Raw genomic sequence first — 13211 nt, forward strand, 5'->3', positions numbered from 1 at the left:
ACAGACATGGCACCAGTTGATCAATACTTAATACAAAGTACTCTCAAGAGGTAATATAACACTTCCAACAAGAAACTGCCAAAATATTGATAGCATTGAATCAACATGTTCCTCTGACCGCATCGGTATCGATACAGTGCATCCTGTTATCTTGATGCGTTGCTTAACATGAAGTAACTTGGTCCCAGAAGTCTTCGTTTATTATATGGTCTAGCATAAACACTGCTTGTCTGGAACTACTGATAACTTGAGATACCTGGGGCTGAATGTACTTTTAGCATTTCCTAGAGTAACTGAAATATTACTGCATTGTGTAGTTCTACAGGGGACATTCAACTGAAGTTACTGAAGTGGTCAGCAGGCAAGTTATAAGTGGCACAGATCATTTTCTGATGAAAACTTATGTTCATCCATTACTGATCTCTCTTTGTAGACTTGCTACCACACTATCCACAGTCACATCTCCAGAAATCACCACTGTCTTGTTTCTTGACTTTGAACCCTGTGAAACAAACATGATATAATATTGCGATAATGTTCAAAGTTCAACATGATTGCAGAATCCTTGTTACAAGAACATATCATCCTATCACAATTTGTAATACCAAAGTACTTTCTGAACAAAATAAGACTTTCATTTGATAATGAGTCTTGAAAAATCTCTTCTGGAGGATGGCTGATGTTCTTTATTGCAAAAATTGTACACCAGGACACGAGAAAGACTTTATTAATAGACATGTTAGAAGCTGTCCTACTACCCCAAGCAAACAATTCAGTAGCAGGAATTACTACATTTTTTTTACCTACTGATGGAAAGAGAAAGGTGAGGTCAGGTGAAATGGGGTTTAACGTCGCGTCCAAGATTATTGCACTTATATAACGACGTGCATGTACGTATGTGTGTTTGTGTGGCTGCTTGTACTTGTCCGGACTGATGCCGATTTATAGTGCTAGCTCACTGAGATACCATACCGCAGTTTAACATGAATACCCCATTCAGACACAGTATACTGACTCCGAGCCGACCAGTCCTTGTTTTAGCCCCTTAATGCCGAGCGCCAGACAGGGTAACAACAAGTACCATCTTTTAACGTCTTTTGGTATGACGCGGTCGGGGATCAAACCCCGGACTTTCCGCTCTCCGGGCGGACGCTCTACCACTAGACCACGGAGGCTGTTGGAAAGAGAAAGGAGACCAATTAAATTCATAGACTGTGTTATGCTGTGAACACGTGTATCATGTAGATACATTTTGTGGAAGCATTATCAGTGCAGATAAGTAACATTAATCAAGTATTTTAGAATATATCATAATAAGCATGATAAGGACAGGATGTTTTGACACAGATGCTGCTTTATGACCAACCACCCCTTCACCTACCCTGTCAAGGCTGACATCAGATTTACGAACTCCAAGCACTTTGGCCATATATTTGACCAGTTCTATATTAGCTTCACCTTCCACTGGGGGAGCTGCTATCTGCACACCAACACCTTCAGGGCTGATGTCTGCAATGGAAATCACAACAAAACTTGCAGTCAGTCTTAAAACAAGACTAGAGAGAGGCTATGAAGCTCACCATGACCACGAAATCCTTGCAGATTCCACACATCACAATGACCCGTGAAGATCCGGGTCAGAATAGGTCTTCAGCAACCCATGCTTGCCATAAAAGACGACTATGCTTGTTGTAAGAGGCGACTAACAGGATCGGGTGGTCAGGCTCACTGACTTGGTTGATGCATGTCATCATATGGATTGATGCTCATGATGTCAATCAATGGGATGTCTGGTCCAGACTATTATTTACAGACCGCTGTCATATAGTATAGAATATTGACGAGTACCAAGGCAGCGAGCCTGACCACTTGATCCCGTTAGTCGCCTCTTACGACAAGCATAGTTGCCTTTTACGGCAGTGAACCTGAAAATCTGGTGTCCTCTTATGACAAGCATAGGTTGCTGAAGACCAAATCTAACCCAGATCTTTATAGGGGAGAGCACTTAGTGATGTGGAGTATGGTAACACTAGCCCCAGTAGTTATCAGGCTGGGTTATCGCAAAACTTAGGAAACATTACTTTTTGCACATTGATACAGAAATAACACACGACTCTACACATGGGTAGGAGTCTTGTATCATAAGGGGTAAATTATGATGCATTGATGAATCTTACATCCATGTAACACGAGCAACAACACTGGACTGTCCTAAACAAACACGGATAAGAATACTTCCCTTCAACTGTTATCATAGCTTTAAGTGGAGGAACCACCTACACATGCTCACCTGTGACACCATTGAATTTGGCTCCTGGTTTCGCTAGCACTCTGACAGTGACATTGTTGCTTTTACTGCTCAAACTAACAGCTCCACGGTCTTCTGTGGGAATCTAGGATGTCACAAAAATTGAATGGTGGTGCAGACATTTATCTAGAATTTCAAAATATGGATACTCTATCTGGTGCAAATTTGGGGAAATAATCACTATTTTGTTCAAAATTGAAATTTCTTTTTAATTTCTTCCTTTCTGAAACTCATACTAGTCATAGTGTTTTAACATAGTTTTCAATGCAATGACCATCTTCCCGAGGCAAGGGAATTAACTGACTTCAAAGTTCAGCTTCCACCCTTTCTGAAATAGGCTGGAATTTCTAGGCTCGATTGTAACGCCACCAGTAGCTATTATAAGTTATGTCCCTTCTATGTCGCTCTTATTGACCAATCAGATTCAACCTCTCATATCACTTGCATTTCCTTCTAACAAAATGGCAGCCATTAATCAAAATCTATAATGTAATAAAACGGGTCTTACCCCGCAAAGTGCATCAAATCACTTGAGCACCTTGATTAAAAACATGAAAAGAATTGCAAAATATCTGTCAATGTCAGAATAGACGGTACACTTGCTTTGAAAATCCTGCAGTCTACCGAAATTTGCACGTTGAAATCCATGTTTTTGAACCGGATATCTAGTTCATTACGCAATTCTGATTAGAGTGAGTGAGTATGGATTTACGCCGCTTTTAGCAATATCACGGCAAGGGACACCAGAAATGGGCTTCACACATTGTACCCATGTTGGGAATCGAACCCGGGTCTTCTGCATGACGAGCGAATGCTTTAACCACTAGGCTACCTGACCGTCCCAAATTCTGATTAGACTATGCATAGACTCATAAGTCCAGCCAAAATGTAACTCCGGAATTCCAGCCTTGTTTTGCAAGGGTGGAAACTGGACTTTTATAGTCAGTTAACACCCTTGCCTCGGGAAGACGTGACATAAATTCAAGATCAATATACCATTACTGGCCCTGTTATCAGTGAAATACAAGCAGGTCTAGAGAAATTCCTGTGACGATAATAGTTTTGAAACAAATGTAATGTAAACTATTGATGAAATCTGATTCTACCTTCCTTACGAACTACCTGTACTATCTGTGTGTTAAATTTATTTCAGAAACACATACAACTCATCTTTCATATGAATTAATCATGTTAAAGGACTGATCTGTAGTTGTGGCCTTACATTTTCAATTTGCCATCTCATAATAATAAAGTGTTAACAATTTCACTGCTTTAGAGGAGTAATGCATTTGTTTGCCTAAACATGTTAAAGGCACTAGTATCTCGACTTTACTTCTGGACACATAACCACATGGATGAAGAAACATACCCTTAGATTACCTTAAATTACCTTCCAGACTATACAATGTGTGAAGCCCATTTCTGGTGTCACCCATGATATTGCTTGAATATTGCTAAAAAGCGCTGTAAAAGTATTCTCACTCACTCACTTGAAGGATTAGTGAAACAGACATGCATGGGAATGGGGCTTACACACCTAAAAACATAATCAAGGTGACCTGGGAATCGAACCCACATTCATATGCTTCTGGCGTGTCCAAGGGGTGCAAGGTTATAGTTAATATAACTGACATAACAGCGGTGACAAAAAATACAATTTCAGAAAACTAAACAAACAAGTATCTGTGCTGAAGACATTACACAAGACCTACATGATTACATATGAATTGAGACCCGTGAACATTCCGGGGTAGAATAGGTCTTCAGCAACCCATGCTTGCCGTAAAAGGTGACTACGCTTGTCGTAAAAGGCGACTAACAGGATCGGGTGGTCAGCCTCGCTGACTTGGTTGGCATATGCCATTGATCCCAATTGCGTGGATCGATGCTCATGATATCAATCACTGGATTGTCTGGTCCAGACTCGATTATTTTACAGACCACCGTCATATAGCTGGAAAATTGCTGAGTGCAGCGTTAAACAAAAAACAAACAAGTAAACATATGAATTGGTTTGATATGAAAAAAATTCTGATTACGACCCGCCCTCATTAAAGAACTAAAGTGGTCTATCTTTAGAAATTCCCAATGAAACAAAAACAAAGGGGATAATGTAATAATGTAATGCAAATAAGGACTTTACTTCCGTTGTAGCCAGTCTTAGAAATGTTTGTTATTTAACAATGTTTGTTATTTAATGTCATTATTAGTCAGCTTGTATATAATTAAGTCTGAACCAAACAATCCAGTGACTGATATTATGAGCAATGGTACGCACCAGCATCAGGTTACACTGACACTCTATCAACCATGTCACCAAGCCTGACCACCTGATCCATGGCACGAGGGAATGAATGCTGTTTTTAAGCCACAGTCAGCAATATCCCAGTGGCCTGAAAATAAGAGTATGGATCTGGCAAACCAGTCACTAAGTTTGAGCAAATATAAGTTCCATCTGGGTACAATGACATTTAGTCAGTTCACAGAACCTGACTAACCAATGCTCGAATAATCGGCTCTTATGACAAGCACAAAGTCTGACCCAGAAATCACACCAGGATATAATTACCTGGTGTCAGGTACCTTAGTAGTAAAATATTTGACTCGTCCCAACCCTCCACCAATTCTAAAGTGATCGATATCGCAGTTCACTTTAATGGTACACAGATTTCCTAAACAATTAGCCGTATTCGACATAATTAGCGCCCATGGCGATATTTGCAAATATACTGGCTAATGAACACTCCCAATTAGCACCCATTCCGATTGATAAATGTACACAAGACTGTTTATTCGTGCTTTATACATTTGTTATATGCACCCTTAATTAAGGGCAATTAAATTCTGGAAAATATATCTGTCGTATGTAAACATTTCAGCATAAACCACGAAATTTACGCTCTTTGAACTCTGTTGTTTTTCACCAAAATAATATTCTAATAAGAGCCCCCTCTTTCTAATTTTGAGAGCGCCCTGTGCGCTTATTATGTTGAATACGGTAAGTGGATTCTCTTGTTCCCTTGTAACTGTAGTGAATATGTTCAATCCTGCAAAGAAGCTTTTCCTAGGTGTATTTTGACTGTGAAACATTCACAATAAGCGTCAAGAGAATCCCTTTTCAGTTTTACTTTCATGAATATATATTCCCCAACAGGGCCTGTTCTACTAACATAAGTAATTCTGCTCGAGTGCAGCTTAGGCACAAGAAGCAAACCATAGAGACTATGAGACATGTGGAGTTCTCTTGTAGTAATAGTAACTAGCCAGTCACAAGTTATATAATTTTGTTTTTAATTTGTTTAGAATAATCATCAAGGCATACTGCTTTTGATGCCTTGCTAGCTGCTTGTCCTTTCTTCCCAGGTGGCATTTTAGGATAAACTCTGTGACTTGCTCTCATAAACATCACGTCGACTGCTTATGCTTAAACTCCTATCAGCGTTTACCTCCAACCAAGCACGCTAACAGGTGTAGGGAATAGTACCTATTTCGCAATAAGGAGCTCCAAACAGTTTGGTTTCTGATTGTTGTTATCAAAAACATACGTGTTTATTACTGAATGTTTGTTATTACTAACATACGTTATTTTCATCCATGACCCTTTCATCCGTTTCTAGTTAACATTTGCATAATAACATCGTTTGCACAGTCATAAAATTAATTACCACGTCCACCGACTTTACGACATAAATAACAGCTTATGTTAAATATGGCTGCCTCCTTGTTGCACGAGAAAACACAAATCAGGCATGTTGTTTTTTTTCCAGAACTTTCATCACACAAAAGTCTGATAGCATTTGAAATGATTGTTTTGGGGTCATTGTTTTCATTAAAAGAAATATGTGAACGATTTGGTAAACATGACATTGACAAATGTTTGAGAAAGAGATGGGATTAGTCCAAGATTCACTTAAAGGATCAACCCTTGGCTTCGGAAACAGCTGAGAAAAGTATGGCAATGTACTGTGTAGTATTTACGGCGCACTTCTACATCTCCGATTGGCTGTAAAAAATAAATAAAATCAAAATGCCAATCTCTTCCTAAATCAGTTAACTCAAAATATGTGTATCGTAGATATGTGTGAGTTAATAATTAAGTACTTTTATTCATGAACTTTGAATGTGGATTCCAGATTGAATTGCATTATGTATAAAATGGAATCTGGTACAGGAAAACCAGTAGTCAACAGCATGATCGAAACGCTTCAGGTTTGGTGGGATGTAGCCGAGATCAGCGATGGGGTCTGACAGTCTTGCCAGTTGGACCCCATCATGGCTCTCCGCCAGGTGGCATGATCACGATGATGATGTACAATCATCGTAGCTGTGAGCTGCGATAGGGCTCAGACTGTAGAGACATTAGGTCATGTATTGACTGTCAGACCCCATTGCAGCTCTTGGCTACAGTCATCTCAGTCACACATTGTAAACACCTGATCCTCATTTAATACTTTTGGATAAATTCTGGGATATATTCTGTTTTGGAATCCCCATAGGGCTCTACAAAATGAACCAAAGATATACCTAATAATCACTTACATATTAATGTACGGATAGACATTAAAATAAAATATAGATTTGGGAAGAAAATCAATTCTAGACTAAAAGCCTAGTTTGTTTGTTTATTGTTTACCACCACACTCAGCAATAGTCCAGTTTTGACAGTGTACAATTAACAAACATATCTATCATGACGTATTGACACCTGATCTTGTACATTAACATGATTAATTAAAACACATTTCTTTTCTCTTCCTATTTTCTAGGGTGAGCTCAGTTCTTAACCGAGATGTAAAGCAGTTTGGGAAGAAGTACCTGACAGATGAAGAGGAGGATACATGCTGGAACTCAGATCAGGTGCGGATTGAAGTCATGTTTGTGAGACTCCTGCTTTGATTTTTATTCAACTTGAAATACTATGTGCAGATACATACACATTTTAAGGTTATATTTTGACACCAGGCAAAAGTATAAGAGTGTTTTGCATGCTAAATATCCTTTATGACCTTAGGGCTGTTAATAAATCCAGGGGCGATCAGATAGCCTAGTGGTTGAAGTGTTCGCTCGTCATGCCAAAGACCTGGGTTCCATTCCCGACATGGGTACCATGTGTGAAGCCCATTTCTGGTGTCCCCCGCCGTGATATTGCTGGAATGTTGCTATGTTGTAAAAGCGGCGTATAACCGTACTCACTCACTATTAAATCCAGGTTGCTCTGAGTCTTTTTTTCATGTATATATCCAGGGTGGTGGAAGTGGTTTAAGTGTTCTTCATGGTTTTGATTTCTCACAGCCGTGATGTGGCTTGAGTATTGCTAGAAGCTGTGTAAAACCTAAACTTGTTCACTCATTTATTTTCTAATTATAGTGATCAAACTGATTACATATTACACACACCAAACACGATCTCATGATTAAGTGGACTTTGGGGGTTAAAGCCAATATAATAAGTAAATGAATCAGATTTGTACATCAACATGATTAATGATATGTTCTATTCTGTTTATACCAATGCCATGCCATAACTAAAATACTGCTCAAATCAGTGTTCAACTTCATCACTGTCATACATTGATAAAGAAATATTTGTCAGTACTTTCTCACTTTTACCACAGTGTACATTTCATTTAATGATAAACTTCCACTTCATCATTCATGGAGAAAACATAAATTGTGTGCACAATAAATTCCCAGTGATAACTCGCTAACTTTTGATAGTTTAACCAAGCAATGGTTTCATTAGACAATCCTTATTTACTGCTGACAGGGCTGTCCACAGTGGATTCTGGTGGACTTTCACCGTGATGTGAAGGTGAAGGACATTCAACTTCAGTTTCAAGGCGGGTTTGCTGGCAAGGAATGCTGGGTTGAGTCAGGGAAGGAGGCAGTTCATATGAGCAAGACGGCAGACTTTTACCCTGAAGATATCAACTCACTGCAGGTAATTAGCTTCAGGAATCGTAACTCACTTTGGCTGAACAATTATGTTATCTTGTTATGGTCCAATCAGTGTTCGAAATAAGCACCTGCCAGTAGGCAAGTGGCAGGTAGATCTCATTTCGGGTTAGTTATTTTAAATTTAAATGGATCCTTATGGCCTGCAGTAAATTTACCTGTAGATTTATTTGTCACAATAAGCTGCAGTTCTTTTAAATTAGGGCCTGAAGAGTTTAGTCAGGGCCTGCAGCTTCTAAAGTCTGTGGTTCCTGAATTCATCATGGCAATGTTCATCATGATGTTGCAAATGTATTGGAAATATCAAGTTTGCTACAGAGATTCATGGCTCTTTTCCTTTTGATTCAGTGTGTTGACAGAAAAAAATGTATGTTCTTTTTTTGCAGACATTCACACTGTCAGAGGAGCCTGTTGCCACAGTAATGAGAATCATTTTTAACAGCAGCACTGATTTCTTTGGTCGTATAACTCTATACAAACTGGACATCCTGGGTGAACCATCCTGACATAAGGGAGACTACTCAAAGTTTCACGGAGACCAACAATGTTATTAGTCAAGATAAGGGAGATAACTCAAAGCTTCTCTACAAGGTGAACCATCCTGACACTATGTGGAACCTGAGGTACAGGAGCTAGGCATTACAAGCGAGGCAACAGACAACGCAGGACAGGGTGGAATGGCGGAGTGGACACAGAGACTGAGGGAACTCCCTGAAGCTCATCACAGCTGTATTTCTAGTTGCCGTCTACTGAAATATCTGCTTGGAAGAGTATCATCATTTTATATGGTGTACCTTGTAAGCTGAGCCAGTGATGCAAGAGCTGATTGTTACTAAATGGTTCTGGGTCAGTAGGTAGCCTTGCTTGTAATGCTGAAGACCCAGGTTTGATTCCCCACATGGATCCAATGTGTGAAGCTCACTTGGTAGATGCATGTCATCGTATCTCAATTGGGTCAGTGGGGTAGCCTAGTGGTTTAAGCATTCGCTCATCACGCCGAAGACCCAGGTTGGATTCCCCACATGGGTACAATGTGTGAAGCCCATTTCTCGGGTACCCCACTGCCATATTGCTGGAATATTGCTAAAAGCAGCGTAAAACCATATTCACTCACTCGTATCCCAATTTCATAGATAGATATATATTTATTTTATTTTTTAAATTCATTTTTTCAATTCATTTTTATGGGAAGTCCTCAGTTCTTTGTTTAGCGCAGCGAGAACTTAGATCTGATTTTAATGAGATTGGCAACATGGCCATGTTTCATCAACTTATACCCTTAGCTACATTCAGTCCTGATGAGTTCTCTTGTGCATGGTTATCCCTGAGGAATCTTCAGACAAGTAGTACATTATCTTTAACTTGTTGAAGGTTTCCTAACATGTAATGTTACTTTAAATTGTAAGCATGGTAAGTGCTACAAAGCTGTCATATGTTATATGTTAAATAATAAAACATGCATACATAGGAGACTGTTGGTTGTTTTTATCCTCCATTCCACTGTTTAAAGCACACCAGCCACACGACACCCATCTTTTCACGGTCGGAAGGTCAGGGGTTCGATCCCCAGGCATGTTAAAAAGGGGCAGTGGGGTAGCCTAGTGGTTTAAGTGTTCACTCGTCATGATATTGCTGGAATATTGCTAAAAATGGCATAAAACAATATTCACTCATGTCAAAAGACATTAAAAGAAAGCAGTTGAAAAGACGTCACCTATCCCGACCCTAATACATCATCTAACAACGGGCGTGTAAATGGCCCGTCATCAAGCAATATGAGGGTATTATCAAGTTACAGTGGCCTGCTGATTTCTGATAACATGCAGGCGGTTTAATGATAATTCTATCCATTTTAGCCATAATGAACAAATAAAAGTTATGGATTATGAATATTTTTGTCGCTATTTTTATGAAATTGTGCGCTCAGTATTCACAACAAATTATCCTTAAATATATTCATGATCCATAACCCTTTCTTGTTCAGTATATATCGTCAATAATTGTTCAATATCATAATCATTGTGACAATCTTATTACCCAACACGTTCACCTGGGAATTATATTACTATTTGTAACCCCAAGACTTTAGTTTGTAACAGTATTTCCACAGGAAGCATGTGTTTAATTAGAAAGTCAGGATGTTTCTACAAACCTCAGATACTGTAGTGCTAACTCTCTGTATATTGACAAAATATGAATATTGCAGGAAAGGTTTAAACTGTGTGCATCCAGACCTGGAAGCCTTGCATTATTCAAAAACGGTACTTATATACATATGAAGGTACAACACATTGTGTACACACTTGGTTATTAAAGGGGTTTCACTGTACTGTGGAAAGAGGTGAGTTGAAATAGGATTTAATGGAGCTGTCAAGATTACTGCACTTATACATGCATGTGTGTGTGTGGCTGCTTCTACTAGTCCGGACTAAGTCCAGTGAGATACCATGCCGCAGCTTAGCATGAATACCTCACTCAGTATACTGACTCCAAGTCAGCTAGCTCTTGTTTTACCCTCTTAAGCACCAGGCTGGGAAAGGAAGACCTCGGGTTTCTACAAATGATAGCATTACCCTTATAGTGTGTGTGTGTGTGTGTGTGTGTATATTTTTTCTCTCCGACGTTATGATGATGATGATGATTATATATATATATATATTCTGTCTGACGTTATGAAGATCCGGGATAGAATAGGTCTTCAGCAACCCATGCTTGCCTTAAAAGGCTACTAACAGGTTCGGGTGGTCAGGCTGGTTGACTAGGTTGATGCATGTCATTGATCCCAAGTACCTGGATCGATGCTCATGATGTCAACAACTGGATTGCCTGGTCCAGACTCGATTATTTACAGACCGCTGTCATATATTTGGAATATTGCTGAGTGCGGCGTTAAACCAACCAACCAACCAACCGACGGTATGCCTTTAAGACGGACCTGTCACCAAGGGGGGTAACTCCAAGGCTCGTTGCGCGTTGCCGTCGATGTCCTAATCGTGGGTTGCTCCCCTTAGGCCATACTTGAACCTCTTCTGACGGTCGTAGAATTATTTACGGGACGCTTCAATTATCTTAATAATCATGTCAGTTTGTGAGCAACCAAGCTACGAAAAAATGGGCACAAAAAATATGAATGGCAATGGAAACTTTTCTGTTATTCATTCAGTAGATTTAGACAATGGTTTGACGGATTATGGATAAAGCGATCCCAAGGAAAAAGAAATGCGACGTGGTTAAATACACAATCTTCGATTTCTTTTATATTCGTTGTCGGTTTATTTAACCGGGACGTGTTCACCAACTTGGGGACGTTTTAGCCAGCACACGTCTGGACAAACGGGACATATATGGGTGACTCAAGTGGTGTACGCGCAACCAACCAACTTGCACGTTTTCCATTTTCCTATTTAGCTCAGACCGTGTGAAACGATCAGTTCAGCTAAACACTACTCACGGCCGTGCGACATTTTCCGGATTTCATGGATTTCGTTAACGTGGAAAGAAATTATATCAAACGCCGACTGGCAATTTGCAACATTTCACACGCCTCCAACATCAATCTGATGCTAGCGCAGCTCTGTAACGCATGAACATCGATGTGATACAACTGAGACTTGTTCATCCGGACGCTTTCAAAGTAGAAACAAAAATTTAGTCTGACACAAGTCATAAAACTGATAATTCGATCGATGTTTTTTTTTTACCTGAGCAGTTTTGATGGAGAAATTATATGTAGCGTTATCATAAGTGACCTTGCAGACCTAGCTGTTGCTGTTAAAACCTGAGACCCCAAAGTTCGAAACGAATCTAAATATCAAGAAGTGTATACATACGTTTTCAGGATATAAAAAGGATTTGCCTTTATATTGACGTCCTTGGAATATGATCTTGTGTGTAGGCAATTATTTATATACACAAAGTTGAGCACTACTCAAACATATCGTTTGGAAATCGACCGCTACCGTGGTCTATACCATGCAGATAGTTTGTTGGATGGTTTGTTGTTTAACGCCGCACTCAGCAATATTCCAGCTTTATGACGGCGGTCTGTAAATAATCGAGTCTGGACCAGACAATCCAGTGATTAATATCATGAGCATCGATCCACGCCATCGGTATCGATGCCTTTTCTCAACCAAGTCAGCGAGGCTGACCACCCGATCCTGTTAGTCGCCATTTACGACAAGCATAATCGCCTTTTATGGCAAGCATGGGTTGCTGAGGACCTATTCTTCCCCGGATCTTCACGGGTCACCTTGCAGATAGAGAGCGTCTGCCCGGAAGGTCGGTAGTTTGATCCCCGGGCACTTCATACCAAACGACATTGAAAGAATGTACTTATTGTTACCCTGTCTGGCGCTCAGCATTAAGGGTCTAAAACAAGGACTGGTCGGCTCGGAGTCGGTATACTGTGTCTGAGTGGGGTAGTCATGTTAAGCGGCATGGTATCTCAGTGGGGTCACATCGCCTTTTGGAAATGTCGACATATGGCATTGTCAGAATTTTCAAACATGTCTAAACCACTGCAAATACTTGATAAATAATTGGTGTAAGAATTGTATTGTCAACTAATTATTGCCATGACTGTTATAAAATATGTCATTTACTATCTCAACGTAGATTAGATACCTGTATCAATTACATTTGATAGCCTTAGGTTTCGAATTTATAAAAAAAAAAAATGCATATAGGTAAAACATCGAAATTCGGATTTTCTAAATTGAAAAAAAGCAAATGGTTTATCTCCATTCTACCACAACACAATGATTTAGTAGATTCCAGGTGTAAATATTTAAAGATGCATAATCGTATTTGAACACGACGGTTTATAGCTTCTTGTACGGAGACGCCGTAAAACAACATTCGCTTACGGACATCACCAAAAGTAAATAGTTATTAAGAAATTAATCAAGTTCAAAGGCAAGTCTAAGATGAGGAATATTACCTTCGAC

The 13211-nt window shown here is 39.5% G+C and overlaps 2 protein-coding genes across 2 annotated transcripts; one reads left to right on the plus strand and one right to left on the minus strand.

Moving 5' to 3' along the window:
• Positions 1 to 361: 361 nt before the first annotated feature.
• On the minus strand, positions 362 to 5714 carry LOC139467501 (UPF0235 protein C15orf40 homolog). Its single transcript, XM_071249042.1, has 4 exons — positions 5631 to 5714; positions 2291 to 2393; positions 1382 to 1509; positions 362 to 502 (listed from the first exon to the last, which is right to left on the minus strand). Exons 1-4 carry the CDS (start codon positions 5712 to 5714, stop codon positions 407 to 409), a joined length of 411 nt encoding a protein of 136 aa, XP_071105143.1. The 3' UTR covers positions 362 to 406.
• A 294-nt stretch (positions 5715 to 6008) lies between these two features.
• Positions 6009 to 9711, plus strand: LOC139467513 (nuclear receptor 2C2-associated protein-like). Its single transcript, XM_071249052.1, has 4 exons — positions 6009 to 6055; positions 7075 to 7165; positions 8075 to 8248; positions 8649 to 9711. Exons 1-4 carry the CDS (start codon positions 6009 to 6011, stop codon positions 8766 to 8768), a joined length of 432 nt encoding a protein of 143 aa, XP_071105153.1. The 3' UTR covers positions 8769 to 9711.
• Positions 9712 to 13211: the final 3500 nt, after the last annotated feature.

The sequence above is a fragment of the Haliotis cracherodii genome, unplaced genomic scaffold (genome assembly GCF_022045235.1).
Source record: "Haliotis cracherodii isolate W230 unplaced genomic scaffold, xgHalCrac1.p SCAF_1, whole genome shotgun sequence".
Classification (NCBI taxonomy): domain Eukaryota; kingdom Metazoa; phylum Mollusca; class Gastropoda; order Lepetellida; family Haliotidae; genus Haliotis; species Haliotis cracherodii.